Below are 14,281 nucleotides of genomic sequence, written 5' to 3'. Positions count from 1 at the left end.
CAAGGTCAGCTGAAACAGTTACGACTGGACAGTCATGAAGACTGTGCTCAAGGCTCTTACATTCCCCGACATGAAAATCCTTTTCTGAAGAATTAGTCAGTTGATCATAACTAACCAATGACAGCTCATCGTCCATGGCTTTTAAAAAGAAACTTCTGTCATCTGTCTTAAATGTGACAGTCTGTAAACAACACGCAGGTCAGCGTGGGTCTGTCAGTTCACAGCTGGGGGATGTTGGGGATGGCGCGGTCGGGGGGACGTGGCAAATTTCTGCGTCTTCCACTCAGTGTTGCTGTGAACCTAAAACTGCTCTAAAAAACAGTCCATTAAAAAAATAAAAATACACAGTGCCAGAGGGTCAAAGTCAAGAGGCAGAGAAATGCGAGCACTTCAGTAGGTGGGTGGGAGTATTAATTGGTTTGTTTTCTGAAAGTTTCCTCGAATACTGCCTCCCTTCTTTTCCTGCTTGTTGTTAAAATGAATCCTTCTTTGAAAATCTGCATTACTTTATCTGTAAAACTAGCTTATTTTTCCCGTGTGGGGAAAAACTTCATGCTTATTTTTACAAAGTGTCTGCTACCTTCTAACTACTTGGGTATTTGAACTTGAATATAATCAGTCTGCAGTACAGCGAGTATGAACAGGTCAGTTATACATGTTTTGATCGTGGGGCCCCTTTATAGTCTTAGAAACTTTTAAGGTCTCCAAAGAGCTTTTGTTTTATCAGCATGTACAGTATTAGAGAATAAAACGGAGGAAATTTTTAAGTATTTGTTAATTCATTTAAAATAACAATAAGCATATTATACATCAATAATAAATATTAATACTGGTTTTTTTATGAAAAATGAGTGTTTCCAAAACGATAAAAGCTTGATGTGAAGAGTTGCATTGTTTTGCATTTTTGCGAATCTCATTAATGTCTGTCTTAATAAAAGACAGTTTCCCTTGCATTGGTTTTACTGTAATATGTTGTTTTAGATGAAGTGTATGAAGAAGATGCTCTGAGGTGTGGTGGACGGGGGAGGAGCCTCCCCCCCAGGTGCGGTGGACGGGGGAGGAGCCTCCCTTCGAGGTGCGGTGAACCAGGGAGGACCCTTCCAGCCCAAGGGAGTCACTGATCTAGGAAATAATGATTCAGGACATTCTGGGATTTCTTCTTTTGTAGCATTCTTGGGGTTCTATTAAAATCATCGAGAATTTGGTGACTCTTTTGAGAGGGTTTCTATTTAACAATAATGCTTTATATTTGAGTAGCATCTTCTGGTTTCCAAAATGGTTTTATGTACCCTTTCTTATTTCATCCTCAGAATAGCAGTAAGAACACGGGGCAGCTGCAGGCTGAACCGAATTCATCCAGGGACACCTGTGGATTTTGGCTACACTTTGGAGAAGGGGGCACAGAGCTTCCCAGAGCTTTGCTAGAATTGCCCCAATTCATGCGGCTTATGGAAAAGCCAGGGGAAGAAGGGGCTCTAGGGATTTCCCTCCCCAGCCCACAGTCATTTTGCAGTAACAAAGTAGAAAATTTGATTCAGCGTGAGGCTTGGGCTGGGCTTGCCAAGCTGTGAGGCTGCCTACCTTCCTTCCTTTTTTTGGTGACGTTTTACTGAGTTTAGCTTGGTGTCGGGTTGTGACCATGGTACGTCTGCATGGAGTACTTCCGGCTGCAAAGCAGGAACACTGCTCCATGAGGCATCTGGGGGAAGAGGGCAAGGCTGTCTTCCCTGGGGTTGGGGGGGGGGGACATGCACTGTGAACACTTTCTGAAACAGCAAGGTGTATAATCTGACAGAACCGGGGAGACCCCTGTTCCACCTGCCTCACGGGTTGGGCAGTGACCTCACGAGGTGGGTTGGTTTGATGTCTGGGTGAGCAGAAGCCACCCCTGGAACCCGACACAACAGGCAGTGAATGTGCTCTGAGTGGGCGTCTGAATATCTGAAAATAAATTTGGAAGTTACAGAGCTGGCTGGGCCCATGCCTGCTCTGCTGGGGGATGGTCACCCTGAGGCCGCTCAGAGACAGAGCAGTTCCTTCTGTGAAGTCCAGAACAAATACGCACCTGACTCCAGGCTTGACTGTGTCCCTGAGGGTTAGGTGGATGTGGGCCGTTTATTGACCAGGGGTGGTCACCAGCCAGGGGTCTTGTGGTTTCTCTCTCCTCACCTGTCCCTCTGATGTCCCTTCCAGAGTTTGACACGGACACTGTCACCTGGCTGTGGCTCGTGGGTGGGGACCTGGGTTCCAGGCCTGTGTCTCCCACTAACTGAACAGCTCTGGGGAGTTTGGCTCATTGGCTCTGAACCTCTGCCACCACCTGTGAACTGATGTGCACGATGGAAATTCTGTGGCTTTAGGATGCATTTTGTGGTATTAGTGTTCAGTGTGTGTTTTACCAGCGGGAGGACAGGGCTAAGGCACCTGTGGTTTAAGAGCCGAGTCCTAGCAGGATCTGCCACAGGACGGGCGAGTCTGGGGTCCTGCGCTATTTAATCAGCCTCACTGGCCCTGGTCCCGCAGGCGGGCCGTGCGCAGGAGGGACCAGGGATCCGAGGGGGCGGCGAGCAGGGTGCCAGTGACCTGGGGGCGCCACATCCTGACCTGCCCTGCGTGTTGTGTTGCAGCAACATGGCCAACGCCCTGGCCAACGCCAGCTGTGAGCGCTGCCGGGGCGGCTTCGCGCCCGCCGAGAAGATGGTGAACAGCAGCGGCGAGCTGTACCACGAGCAGTGCTTCGTGTGCGCCCAGTGCTTCCAGCAGTTCCCGGAGGGCCTGTTCTACGAGGTGGGTCCGGGCCGCACCCGCCCTCCCCTTCCCCTCGCCGTCACTCCCAGCGGGGCTGCTCCTGCCCCAGGCCCCCTCGCCAGCCCTGCAGCTGCCCCTCCGCGGAGTATCGCTCCCCACCACCTCCACAGCCCACCTCTTGTCTGTAGACTCCATTTCGGTGGGGGAACCTCGTCCGTATCCAGCTCTGCTCTGTGTTTTCCAAATCCATGTTCTTGCTGATCCCGTGGGTATTTACCACCCGGTCGACACTTCTTTGTGTTTGTTCAGACCAGTCCTGAAACCCCCTTCCCACATCTGCTTTTGGGACTGGTCTGGGAATGACCCGCCCGTGAATGTGGATGCTTGTGTGTGTGTGTGTGTGTGTGTGTGTGTGCGCATGTGTGTGCATGGACATGTGTGGTCAGCCCCACGCATGCTAGTGTGTGTTACCCACGTGTGTGTCTCTGGGGTGATATGTGTACACACAGTTGTGTGACAGCCAGAGATAGCACTTGTTTGATTCCTTCTTTCGAGCAGATTCTAAGTTCCCCTGTGTTAGGAGCCATTCCTGAGGAAGGAAGGGTAATTTTTAAAGGTCGTTAGTCAGTCAGCTGTTTGCCTGTCAGTCAGCGTTTCCCACAGAAACAGTGACCCCGGGAGGGGCTCCCGGCCAGCCTGCGGGAGGCTGCTTCCTGTCACGGGGACGTGAAATGCAGAGCTGAGTGTGTCTAGGGACGTGGCTCTGGAGCGTGCATTGGGGAATGCTGTTTGATTCACTCAAACACGCTTTTGCAGCCCCTGCTGTGCCCCAGAAACACGCATCCCCTACAAGAACTCCAGCAGTAGGAATGGAGTCTCTTTTTCTGTCAAGGGTGATGGCTTGTGACGGGGGGGGTGACAAGGGACAGTTTGGGTGGACGGAAGCAGAGGACGAAGGCAAGGGGTGGGGGTGAGGGACCCCTGAGGCTGTGGGAGGGCAGGGCTGTGTGGGTGACGTGAGGGGCAGCAGGGGGAGAAGGGGGTGGGGGGTGTAGGGAGCCTCACAGAGCCCCCCAGGTCTGAGCCTGTGACAAGGTCAGACCCCAGAGCACGTTTAAGGGACTCATGGGAACTTGCCTCTTCTTCCTGGAGACCTACAGGTGTTGAAGCGTCCTGACAGCAGGAGAGTTGTAACACAGACGAGTTAGAACCTAGTTTGGTCCCCTAGTGTCCAATATGGGTATCCGTCCCCAACATAACCTTTTCAGATCTAAGGCTTTTTATTGAAGTGGGTAATTATGGCCAAGGCCCATCCACCTCCAGTACAAGGAATATTTGTAAAATGTCCAGTCCTGGAGACATGAGCAGCTGGTAAACGCCATTTCCAGGGGCAGTATGTGTCCAGCCCATGGGCCCTAACACTGACCGTGGGGCCACCACACTGGTTCATAAACTTGACTTCATGGCATTTGAGGTTTTCTCCAGTAAAACGATTCTTAATTTTTTCTGCAAAGAAAATGTTTCATGAAATTAAGTGGGACCAACAGTCACCAAGTGACATGACTCCAGCCAGGTTACGGACGGGGTGGACTGAACGAATGGACCTGTGGCCAGGCCACCTTCTCCAGCTTGGCCCAGGACACGCCGGGGGCGGGAGTCTTGGTTCACACCTCAGGCTTCTTTGTTTCTCAGTTTGAATTTCCCAAATGGGACCTTTTTTCCTATCACAAATGCATAACAGGAAAGACCAGTTTATGGTGAGTGATTTAATGGAAAGACCTTTTACAGAGAGGTTTCTTCCCTCATTTCCTCCAGTACGGGGTCCTGATTAATCAGGAAGCCGAAACCCGGGAGGGGAGACCAGCTGGGAGCCTTTCCAGCCACAGACCTCACAGCCGCTTACTGCAAACCAGTGAGGACTTGATGCACCGCACTTGAAATGAGACCATCAGCTCAGTGTCTAACTGTGAGCTTGCTTTCTTTAAAGCAGCAGAATTCTTTTCTCCCCCATAGTGAGTCTTCACAGAACTCCAAACAAAACTTAGAACAGTTAACAGCAGGGCTGTTCTTGGCTGAAGTTCACCCTCCTGGTCCCCGCAAGTGGTGGGTCCCAGACTCTCAGCATTTTGTTAAAACACTACTCATTTGGGGCATTATTTCTTATTCTGTAGGCCAATTGTATGTTATACCGGTGTCCAGTTGCAGCGTGAAGTTGCCTACAAAGGCAGATATTATTCATGGAAGCTTGATTCCTCCAACTGGATGATTTCTGACTTTTCTTCCTTTTACATCCTAGAGTTTTACATTTGGTCACTTCTCCACACTGTAGAAAGAGGCAGCTCATTGGAGCAAAAGGAGCTCCCGCTCTGGTCATCCTCACCAGGGACACACCCCGGGCCGTGCAGGGCACTGCCGTAGGGATGGCTTCAAGGGAACCCTCTTCTGAACCCGATTCTGGTTTCAAGGAACCAGTTTCTGGATTCTTCTTCCTAAAATTGATTTGCCTGATAATATTCTTGAATTCACGTTAGCACTCACCCTCCCACTTGCCAGAAGAGAGGGATCTCCCTGCGGTGAGTTCACTGGGACACCAGTCAGAGGAGATTTGGCGGCCCTAACCCACAAGGCTTCCGTCTTCCCCGCCGTCTGTGCTTTCTTTTGAGACAAGCCTGGCTTGGGGCCGTGCTGAGTGCTCTGTGGGCAGGTGTACGCCTCATGTAAGAACATGGGGAGACAACTGTCTTTTAGTACTTGGCTGTTTCATCCCCTAATTTCAAAAGGACACAAACTTCCAAAGCAGACAGCGCAGGGGAGAGAGGTTGTGAAGGGTGAGTGTGTCCCGAGCCCCAGCAGAGCGTCCACAGCAGAGCAGGTGCGAGACTCCAGGCCCTCAGGACAGGCAGCCCCCGGGTCAGCCAGGCTGGGGGCCACATTGGCGTCCTCGCCCCCACCGCATGCTGCCCGTCGGGACGCCCCTCACCTTTCCTGCCTCCTCCTGACAGCACAGCACACATGCTCACCGCTGGGCTCACCTTCGCTTTGTTTTTTCAGGTCGTGTGTGTCTTTCTCGTTCATTAAATGCAAAGCAGCTGCTCATTGTTTCTTTACTTTTTCTCATTAAACTTTTCAGTCATGGGCCTCAAAATTCTGACAGGTTTTTGGTCAAGTCATTTCCATTAAAAAGTACTGATTTTAAAAACTAATGACTTACACACACACACACAGGTCCACAAGGTGCTCGCCTGTCCTGAAGGCTCAGGTGCGTGGCTCTCATTGACCAGCTTTTCAGTATTGACCTTCAGTGACGGTGGAGACGGTTCTGTCTCCCCTCCCGCTGATCGAGACTGGGTGGCAGGTACAAAGTTGATCCTTCTAACTAAATTAATGGAGTTATTTCTGAGCTCTTATATTTTATTTCTTTTTGAAGTTACTGCTTAAAAGCTCAATATTAGATTTCTGTGTAGGTACATAATATGCATTCAGCAAGGGAGTTTATCTCCTTGTAAATAACTTCTACTTTGGGCTGCATATTACAGTGCATTTTGACCAGATATGGAGTGATAACATACTGGTCTATTATATATTCTGTTTGTAACTTTAAAAAAGAGATTCATTAAATGTATTAGAGATCATTCATTTGAATTTAGAAATGAAATAAGACTTCTTTTCTCGCACAAAATAAACCTGCTTTACCTGGAATGCCAGTTTAGCTGTAGTGGATACTTTTGATAAACTGAATGAGCTGAAGCTGCAGCTCATTTCAAATAATTGAGGAAATTGAATTGACAGCTGGTACATCATTAAAAATGGGTTCTGATAGTCAGTGTGTGAGTTTTGACATATAACTTCCAAGGTGCTCGAAGATTCAAGGGAAGACATTACATCATTCCCGTGACTTATTTATGTAAAAAGGATACAGGCAGCCCCCAAAACAGAAAATAAAGCCTAGGGCTACTGTTGGACCCTGAGTTTTCCAGCAGTAAGTCACCTTTATCTGCAGATGCATGACATAATCATGAGGGTAAAGAACATACGCTTTTCATGTAAATAATTAAATAGTGAGTAAGTTTAGCATTTGTAACATATTTATGTTTCCATCACTCGTGTACCAATCATCACTATCATGATAACTCAGTCCAGAAGAAAAAGGACGTTAACCTTTAGGGCCTTATGGATTCAGAAATTAAAACAAACTTTAACGTCTCACTAGATAATTGCAGAGAAGTATAACAGGGTGATGTGTTAAAGGCATTAGCGTGAAAAGTGCTGTGGTAGCATAAAGCCTCCTGGAAAATGAAATGCAAACAGTTCAAGGAGAGAAATGAAGGATAAACCTTCCAACTGTTAGAAAAGAATACGTTTATTTTTTAAGGTGCGTTTTGGTCTCACTTAAAAATGTTTAAATATAAAATATGACAATATTGACTATGGATTTTTTTTTTTTAATGTGGGAAGGGGTTTGTAAGTTTGTGCACATTTTCTGGGGGAGAGGGGTCTGTACCTGTCCTGGGATTCATCGGGGTGGAGCCTGTGAAACAGTAGTCGGGCCCCAAGGTGCGAGGTGTGGGTTTCCGGCGCCCACACGGAGGCATGTGGAAGGGACGAGGGTAGGCCTGCTCCACACATCCCGGGAGAGCTGCAGGTCCCGGGCACAGCTCTCAGCTCAGAGACACCCTGCTGTGACTCCATGGGGTAAGGACATCCCTCCCGTGACGTTTCCCTGCTGACAGTCGGCGGTGCTTTGCGTTTCAGTTTGAAGGGAGGAAGTACTGTGAGCACGACTTTCAGATGCTCTTCGCCCCTTGCTGTCATCAATGTGGTAAGTCCGCTGCGGAGCCCGCAGGACGGTCAGCGCAGTGAAGGTGGGGACCTCACTCACTCCCCTGGGCTCCAGCCCCGCCCCAGTGAACAGCGCTGAGACCCTTCATCAGCCCCCGTCCCCATCACTAACAAACACTGACAGCCTGGAGGAGCGAGGCCCCAGAGAACTGACCCCAGGCGGAGAGCTGACCCCAGGGAGAGAGAGCTGACCCCAGGGAGGGAGAACTGACCCCAGGGAGAGAACTGACCCCAGGGAGGGAGAACTGACCCCAGGGAGAGAACTGACCCCAGGGAGGGAGAACTGACCCCAGGGAGGGAGAACTGACCCCAGGGAGAGAGAGCTGACCCCAGGGAGAGAGAGCCGACCCCAGGGAGAGAACTGACCCCAAGGAGGGAGAGCTGACCCCAGGGAGGGAGAACTGACCCCAGGGAGAGAGCTGACCCCAGGGAGGGAGAACTGACCCCAGGGAGAGAGAGCTGACCCCAGGGAGAGAGAACTGACCCCAGGGAGAGAGAGCTGACCCCAGGAAGAGAGCTGACCCCAGGGAGGGAGAGCTGACCCCAGGGAGAGAACTGACTCCCGGGAGAGAGCTGACCCCAGGCAGACAGCTGACTCCAGGGAGAGGTGTCTCAGGACTGACAGGACGTCTGTTCCATGACCCCCTGGAACAGTCTTTCCCTGTCAATGCCCAAGGCTTGGCATCAGAGAGATGCCTGCATGTTACCCGCACCCCCACCTTGGCCTCCAGAGATGGAGACACCAGGAACAGCACTGAGAAGGTTGGACAAAGGAGTATTTAAGTACACATTACAAGAAAGTGAGTTTCCTTTGTGAGTTGCTGAGGACGAGACATCATCCAGCATCTCGTTTGGGAAAGGCAGGCAGATTCAGGGATGTGGTGAGGCAGCTGCAGAACCAGGACCTGATGGAAGAAAACGTTTCCCAGCGTCGCGCTCCCGCGGTGGGCACAGCGGGGAGGTGCTCGCGAGTCTGCCGTCTCCGAGCGCGAGGGGCTGCATCGTCTGTGTCACTTTCCGCAGGTGAATTCATCATTGGCCGGGTCATCAAAGCCATGAATAACAGTTGGCATCCCGAGTGCTTCCGCTGTGACCTCTGCCAGGAGGTCCTGGCTGACATCGGCTTTGTCAAGAACGCCGGGAGGTAGGCGCGGTCCCCTGCCAGCGGGGCGGGCAGCTCCCGGGTGACCGCGCCCTCCTGGAGTCACTGCGTTCTCCCCAGGGCTGCAGGCAGCTCTGGGATCACTGCGTCGTCCCAGGATTGTTGGAGGCTGCAGGGTCACTTCGTCCTCCCGGGGCCACCGTGTCCTCCCAGGGCTGCGGGCAGCTCTGGGGTCACCGCTTCCTCCCGGGGCTGCGGGCGGGGTTCCTGAGGCTGCGGCACCGGTGCGTCTGGTGCACGTGCCGGTCTCGGAGGTGCCCACACTCCTGCACAGGGGTGCGCAGCTGCCAAAGGGGGTTTCTTAAGGCTCAGCCTGATCATCTCGGTTGGAATAAATAACTCATCGTGTAAAAAGCGGTGGCTTGATTCTGCTCTTTCAAGCGCAGCAGTCATTTTTAAAGAAATGATTTCGTTAATTTCTTTTCAGAGGTATGGGAAGCATTTTTTTACTTACTAGGAGGAACCTTAGATTTAAATGAAGGGCTCTCATGCAGCTCTGGCTCTGTCTGTACAGACATCTGTGCCGCCCCTGCCATAACCGGGAGAAAGCCAGAGGCCTGGGGAAGTACGTCTGCCAGAAGTGCCACGCCCTCATCGACGACCAGCCCCTGATTTTCAAGAACGACCCCTTCCATCCAGACCACTTCAGCTGCGCCAGCTGCGGGTACTGCCAGGCTCGCCTTTTCTCTCGCACAGGTGGTGGGAATAGAGGGTCAGGTTTATCTGCAGTATTTCTGACTTTTAATCAGGAAAACCTTAAACCTGTAGAAGAGTCAAGAGAATGAGTAGAGAGGGTCCCGACACACCCTCCATTCAGTAACCTAGTTAGCAGTGTCCACACCTGAGTGTGTGTGTCCCCGTGTGCATGTGCAGGCACCTTCAGTCAGTTCACAGTGGAATATCCCCAGTTATCCCCCAGACTTCTCCGTCACTAGGTTTTCCAGTACAGGAGGCCCCCCCTCCAAAAAAACTTAACAACGGTCTTACGTTTGTTCATACACAACTTTCATGGTTGTAAGAGGTAGAGCTTTATCTTAAATTGCATGTGTTTATTTTTGTTTTATTTACATCTGAAGGGGATTTTTTTTCCTTCAAAAACTCAAGATGAATTTTTAGGCCATGAGCTTTGGAATTTATTGTCTGGTGTGAAAATGTAACGGAAGCAGAGACTCGGCTGGTGTTAACGTGAAGGTCCACACTGTGTTCTGGGGGTAGGGAGGTGAGGAAGGGCAGGGTTCAGTTTGTGCCTTATCTCATTTTCCTGCCTGCCCTCCCTGCTCACTTTTCACTAGCCCGCCTCCTAAAGAATCTTTTAAAACATGAAATGCATCTTGTTTGGGGCCGTCTCTGGCTGCCTGCTCACTCACCCAGAGACTGAAGATAACGGTGCACTTCAGCACTGGAGGAGGAGCAGTCTGGGCCGGCATTTGTGTATTTTCTGTTAACCTGTAACTGCCCCTGCAGCTTGTCCGCCAGCGCTAGTCAGTGGAACAGCCCCGCAGTCCTCGATTACTTTGTGGAGAGCTGGTGTCTGCGAGCCCATGCTCAGCACTGGGACCGCCTTCTGCAGCCCTCTGAAGGGGACGCGTGGGCATGACCGGCTTGGCATGTCACCTGGCCCGCTCACACGTTTGTCACACGTGATACTTGTGTTCTGACCAGACCCGAAGCTTGTGCGAGCCTGTGGGTCAGGCTGCTCTGATCACCTCCGGGGGTAGCGAGGAAGCCCGGGGCTTGTGGGAGTGGCCCCTCCTGGGGGGGGGCTGGCCACACTGGCCGCCCCTCCCTCTCGGGGTGGTGCTCAGCTGGCGTCTTCCCCGCGGACAGGAAGGAGCTGACCGCTGACGCCCGGGAGCTGAAGGGGGAGCTGTACTGCCTGCCCTGTCACGACAAGATGGGGGTCCCGATCTGCGGCGCCTGCCGCCGGCCCATCGAGGGGCGCGTGGTCAACGCCATGGGCAAGCAGTGGCACGTGGAGGTGAGTCCTGTGGCGTCGCGCCGCCGTGCCTGTGGATGGGCAAGGTTGGGAGATGCTGGAGAGTGAGCGTGGGCGTCTTACTGGCCATCACCTTGGTGGGAAACGAGGACCATAGACTGTGCACTGACCTGTGGTCCCGGCGACGACACAGGCAGTGCTTTTGTTCCTGGATCCTGGAGGTGAGAGGTGTTGTGGTCCAGTCCAGCAGAGGCCTCTGTGTTCGCTCTGCCCTCGGTCTGCTGTTCAGCAAGGCCCCCGGGCGCTGGAGTGAGTGCCACAGGGCTGCCTGGGGCCAAACGAGGTCACTGCCTCGGGCTTCCATTTCTCCTCTTGAGGCTTTGGGGCTTTGCTTCATCAAGTAAATAAGACATGGCAATCTGCAAGTGACTGAATGCACTTTCTTTCAGCATTTTGTTTGCGCCAAGTGTGAAAAACCATTTCTTGGACATCGCCACTATGAACGGAAGGGCCTGGCGTACTGTGAAACCCACTACAACCAGGTACTGACTGGGCTCCCGGGACGCGGCGTGTGCCTGCGGGAGTGTGCGCTTGGCAGCATCGTAGCTGCAGGGAGAGCTCGTGGTCTGTAGAGGTTTGCTGTTAACTTTTTATCTGGAAAATCATTCCGGACTCACGGAAAGGTTGCAAAACAAAAACTCAAAGAAAACCCTGGTATGTTTTACTCAGGTACACTATTTGCACTTCCTGCTGTCTTTGTAAAAACACACGCTTACATAAATGCACATTTCATTATGTGCAAATTTATGCGTACACAGAAACAAATACATGCATATTTTTTTCTGCAGCGTTTGATGAGAAGTTCATGGTCCTTTACCCCTAAATACCTCCGGTATATCTCCCAGGAACATGGAGCTCTCGTGTGTGCCTGGCTATTGGTGTTGATCACTTTAATCTGCTCATTCCAGTTCTGTCACTTGGCCCAGTCATGTCCCCTCAGCGTTTCCCCACTCCAGTACCAGACCCAGGCCAGAGTTTTCCTGTTCCCTTAACCTCCCGAAATCTGGGACATTTCCAGAGCCTTTTTTTGTTTTGGGTCATGACGAACTATTTTCATTGGAAGAAGTAAAAACTCATCCATGAACTTTTACTCATTTCTTCTAGTAATGGTGGATTCTGGACTGAGTTAGCCAGCTGCTTGTTTTTAAGTGGTACAAGGAGCTGAAGTCATAGTAAGTGCTTGCCATTCTGATACTTAGTGGTAACACACCTTTAATTTTTACCATTTTTTTTCTTCCATTTTCAGCTATTTGGTGATGTTTGCTTCCACTGCAACCGTGTCATAGAAGGTGACGGTAAGGCTCTGTTGGGATCTTTATGACACTGTTTTGACACAGAAACTCTTGGGTGGTGTGAAAGCTGGAGAAGGTTGTTTGGGGTGTGACCATTATCAGCCCCTTTTCTCTTCCTTTGGCGTATTTCCACGTGATCTCCAGCAGTGAGATGAGGGTGTCCTGGGGGCTGGACTGCTGCCCGGGGCCAATAACACCCAGGCCAGGCCGCAGGGCTGTAGGGCTGCTCCTGTCCCATCCCTGGGACTGAATTCCGCAGACACTGGAGAGCAGAGCTGCTTAGGAGCAGGGGGAAGAGTGACTTGAACCCTGTGGACACCAACACCTGGCAGCTGTCTGTCGGCGGTTCCAGGACTTGCCACCCTGGACGGTGGACTGACTGGGGTGGGAAGGAAGCAGCTGTGTTCGCCAACAGTCACCAGCACAGGTGCCAGAAACTTTCTGGCAAAGTTCTGAAGGTTCCTATTTCCAGCCTGCTTCGTGGCTCTCGGCAGACAGCCTGATTCAGGAAACGCTTTCTAAAACACTGGCCACCTGCAGTTTGCAAGAGGATTAGTTCAGGGGAGCGATCCAGATCCTTAATGCCTTTGAAAATAAGTCTCAAGTCCCGCCTGCCAGGGGGAGGGAATGGTCGAAGGAAGCGCTTTCCTCGGTGTCGGCTTGGGAGACAGACTCAGTACATTGTCTGGACTTGGTTTTGTGTTACTTGTCTATTAGCCCATGTCCTTTGCTGGCCGGTGGTGGGAGGGACAGGCAATGGGCGAGCGCCTGGGAGTGGAGACCGGGACCTGCCATCTCTGGGCCTCGCGGGATGCTCAGCGGAGGGAGACAGTTAACTCCAGATAGAGGCTGGGTACCTTCCTGAGAGGGGCCTCCGGTTGTGGAAGACAGAAGTCGAGTGCTTGGGTCGTATGCCTTTTAATAACGTGAAGGAGTGGCCTTGGTGAGTCGATGCCCGGGGTGGCCGGCTTAGTAAGTAAAGGTGTGTGGTTTCTGGCGCTAACTCTGCTGCGAGGAGGCCCCTTGGGAAGCAGCTCCCCCAGGGCCAGGGGCCTGCGAGCTGCCGGTGTGGGCTCCCAGCTCGGGTCCCAGCGTCCGTGACCTCCTCTCCCTCCTCCTCCCCCCAGTGGTCTCCGCTCTGAACAAGGCCTGGTGTGTGAACTGCTTCGCCTGCTCCACCTGCAACACTAAATTAACGCTCAAGTAAGTCCTGAGACTGGAACTCGGGGGGAACCGTGTGCACGTGCCCGTGGAGCTGAGGGAGAATGAGTGGTCCTCTCTGCTCCTCCTGCCCCGCCTCCTGCAGGGGAGGTGCTCCCTTTAACTGCTCGCTGTTCTTTCTTCTGTTCCTTCTCTGTCCTGCGCGAAGGGATAAGTTTGTTGAAATTGATCTAAAGCCAGTCTGCAAACACTGTTACGAGAAAATGCCAGAAGAATTTAAGAGGCGGCTTGCCAAACGGGAGAGAGAAGCAAAGGATAAGGACAAGCAGAAAAAGAAAAAGCCCGTCTGTCTGTGAGCTTTCCTGTCCCTCTGCCATCACTTCTGCTGCTTCTTTGGTCAGTCCTTTCAAATATGCTTTTGTTCTCTGTTCATCTTTTGCTTTTGAAGTTTATTTCTCCTTGTGTTGGTAGCCGCCAGAGATTGAAATAGAAGTATCTTTCCTGTTCAGAGTTTACCCTTTTGCATAATTACTAAAATATACACTTCGCTGAGGTCCCCGCTTAATATTGGCTTGTGCTCCACTGATTTCCCTTCACCTGTAGACTGTCTCGTCTCTGTTTGAAATCACGATGTGGTGCACATTTCTCTCTCTCTCTCTCTCTCTCTTTTTAATGGATTCAAAGGGGAGAATTCTAATCTCTTAATAGATATTGGAAAAGCTTTAAAGTATTTTTGTCTGATAAAACCCTTGTTTTTGGTTTCTTTGCCTAAACTAAAATAACCGGTAAATCCAGTGTCACATGCCGAGTTCTGTGTTGAACTAAACCCTCTCGGCACGTCTCACGTCTAACAGGGACATCTGATGTGCGTAGTAAGCCAGCTGTTACCTTGGGTGCACGTGTTTTCCCGCCGTGCCCATATGCTACTGGCTAGGAATTCACTTTCTTGATGTTTTCAGACTCAATTTTAGTCCTGATTTTTATGGGGCGTATTTCAGTCTTTGAGATTCTCTTCAGTTGCTAGCCTAATTGTCCCAGTTCCTTCATCATTACCGTTGTGTTCTGAGGTTTTGTTTTTATTCT

The 14,281-nt window shown here is 51.2% G+C and overlaps 1 protein-coding gene across 4 annotated transcripts in view; it reads left to right on the top strand.

Annotated features, from left to right (window-relative positions):
- LIMS1 (LIM zinc finger domain containing 1) overlaps nucleotides 1–14,281 on the top strand; it is a 73,597-nt gene that overhangs the window by 55,441 nt on the left and 3,875 nt on the right. For all 4 annotated transcript variants that reach the window (XM_064481766.1, XM_064481767.1, XM_064481765.1 and 1 more), the window contains exons 2-9: nucleotides 2,628–2,787; nucleotides 7,501–7,567; nucleotides 8,611–8,731; nucleotides 9,264–9,413; nucleotides 10,577–10,727; nucleotides 11,135–11,227; nucleotides 11,992–12,040; nucleotides 13,165–13,240. In XM_064481766.1, coding sequence (XP_064337836.1) covers nucleotides 2,628–2,787; nucleotides 7,501–7,567; nucleotides 8,611–8,731; nucleotides 9,264–9,413; nucleotides 10,577–10,727; nucleotides 11,135–11,227; nucleotides 11,992–12,040; nucleotides 13,165–13,240 — 867 coding nt within the window. The remainder of the gene's footprint in view (nucleotides 1–2,627; nucleotides 2,788–7,500; nucleotides 7,568–8,610; nucleotides 8,732–9,263; nucleotides 9,414–10,576; nucleotides 10,728–11,134; nucleotides 11,228–11,991; nucleotides 12,041–13,164; nucleotides 13,241–14,281) is intronic.

Source organism: Camelus dromedarius, chromosome 33 (assembly GCF_036321535.1).
Source record: "Camelus dromedarius isolate mCamDro1 chromosome 33, mCamDro1.pat, whole genome shotgun sequence".
In the NCBI taxonomy this organism is placed as follows: domain Eukaryota; kingdom Metazoa; phylum Chordata; class Mammalia; order Artiodactyla; family Camelidae; genus Camelus; species Camelus dromedarius.
This window is presented reverse-complemented; position numbering and strand designations above follow the sequence as displayed.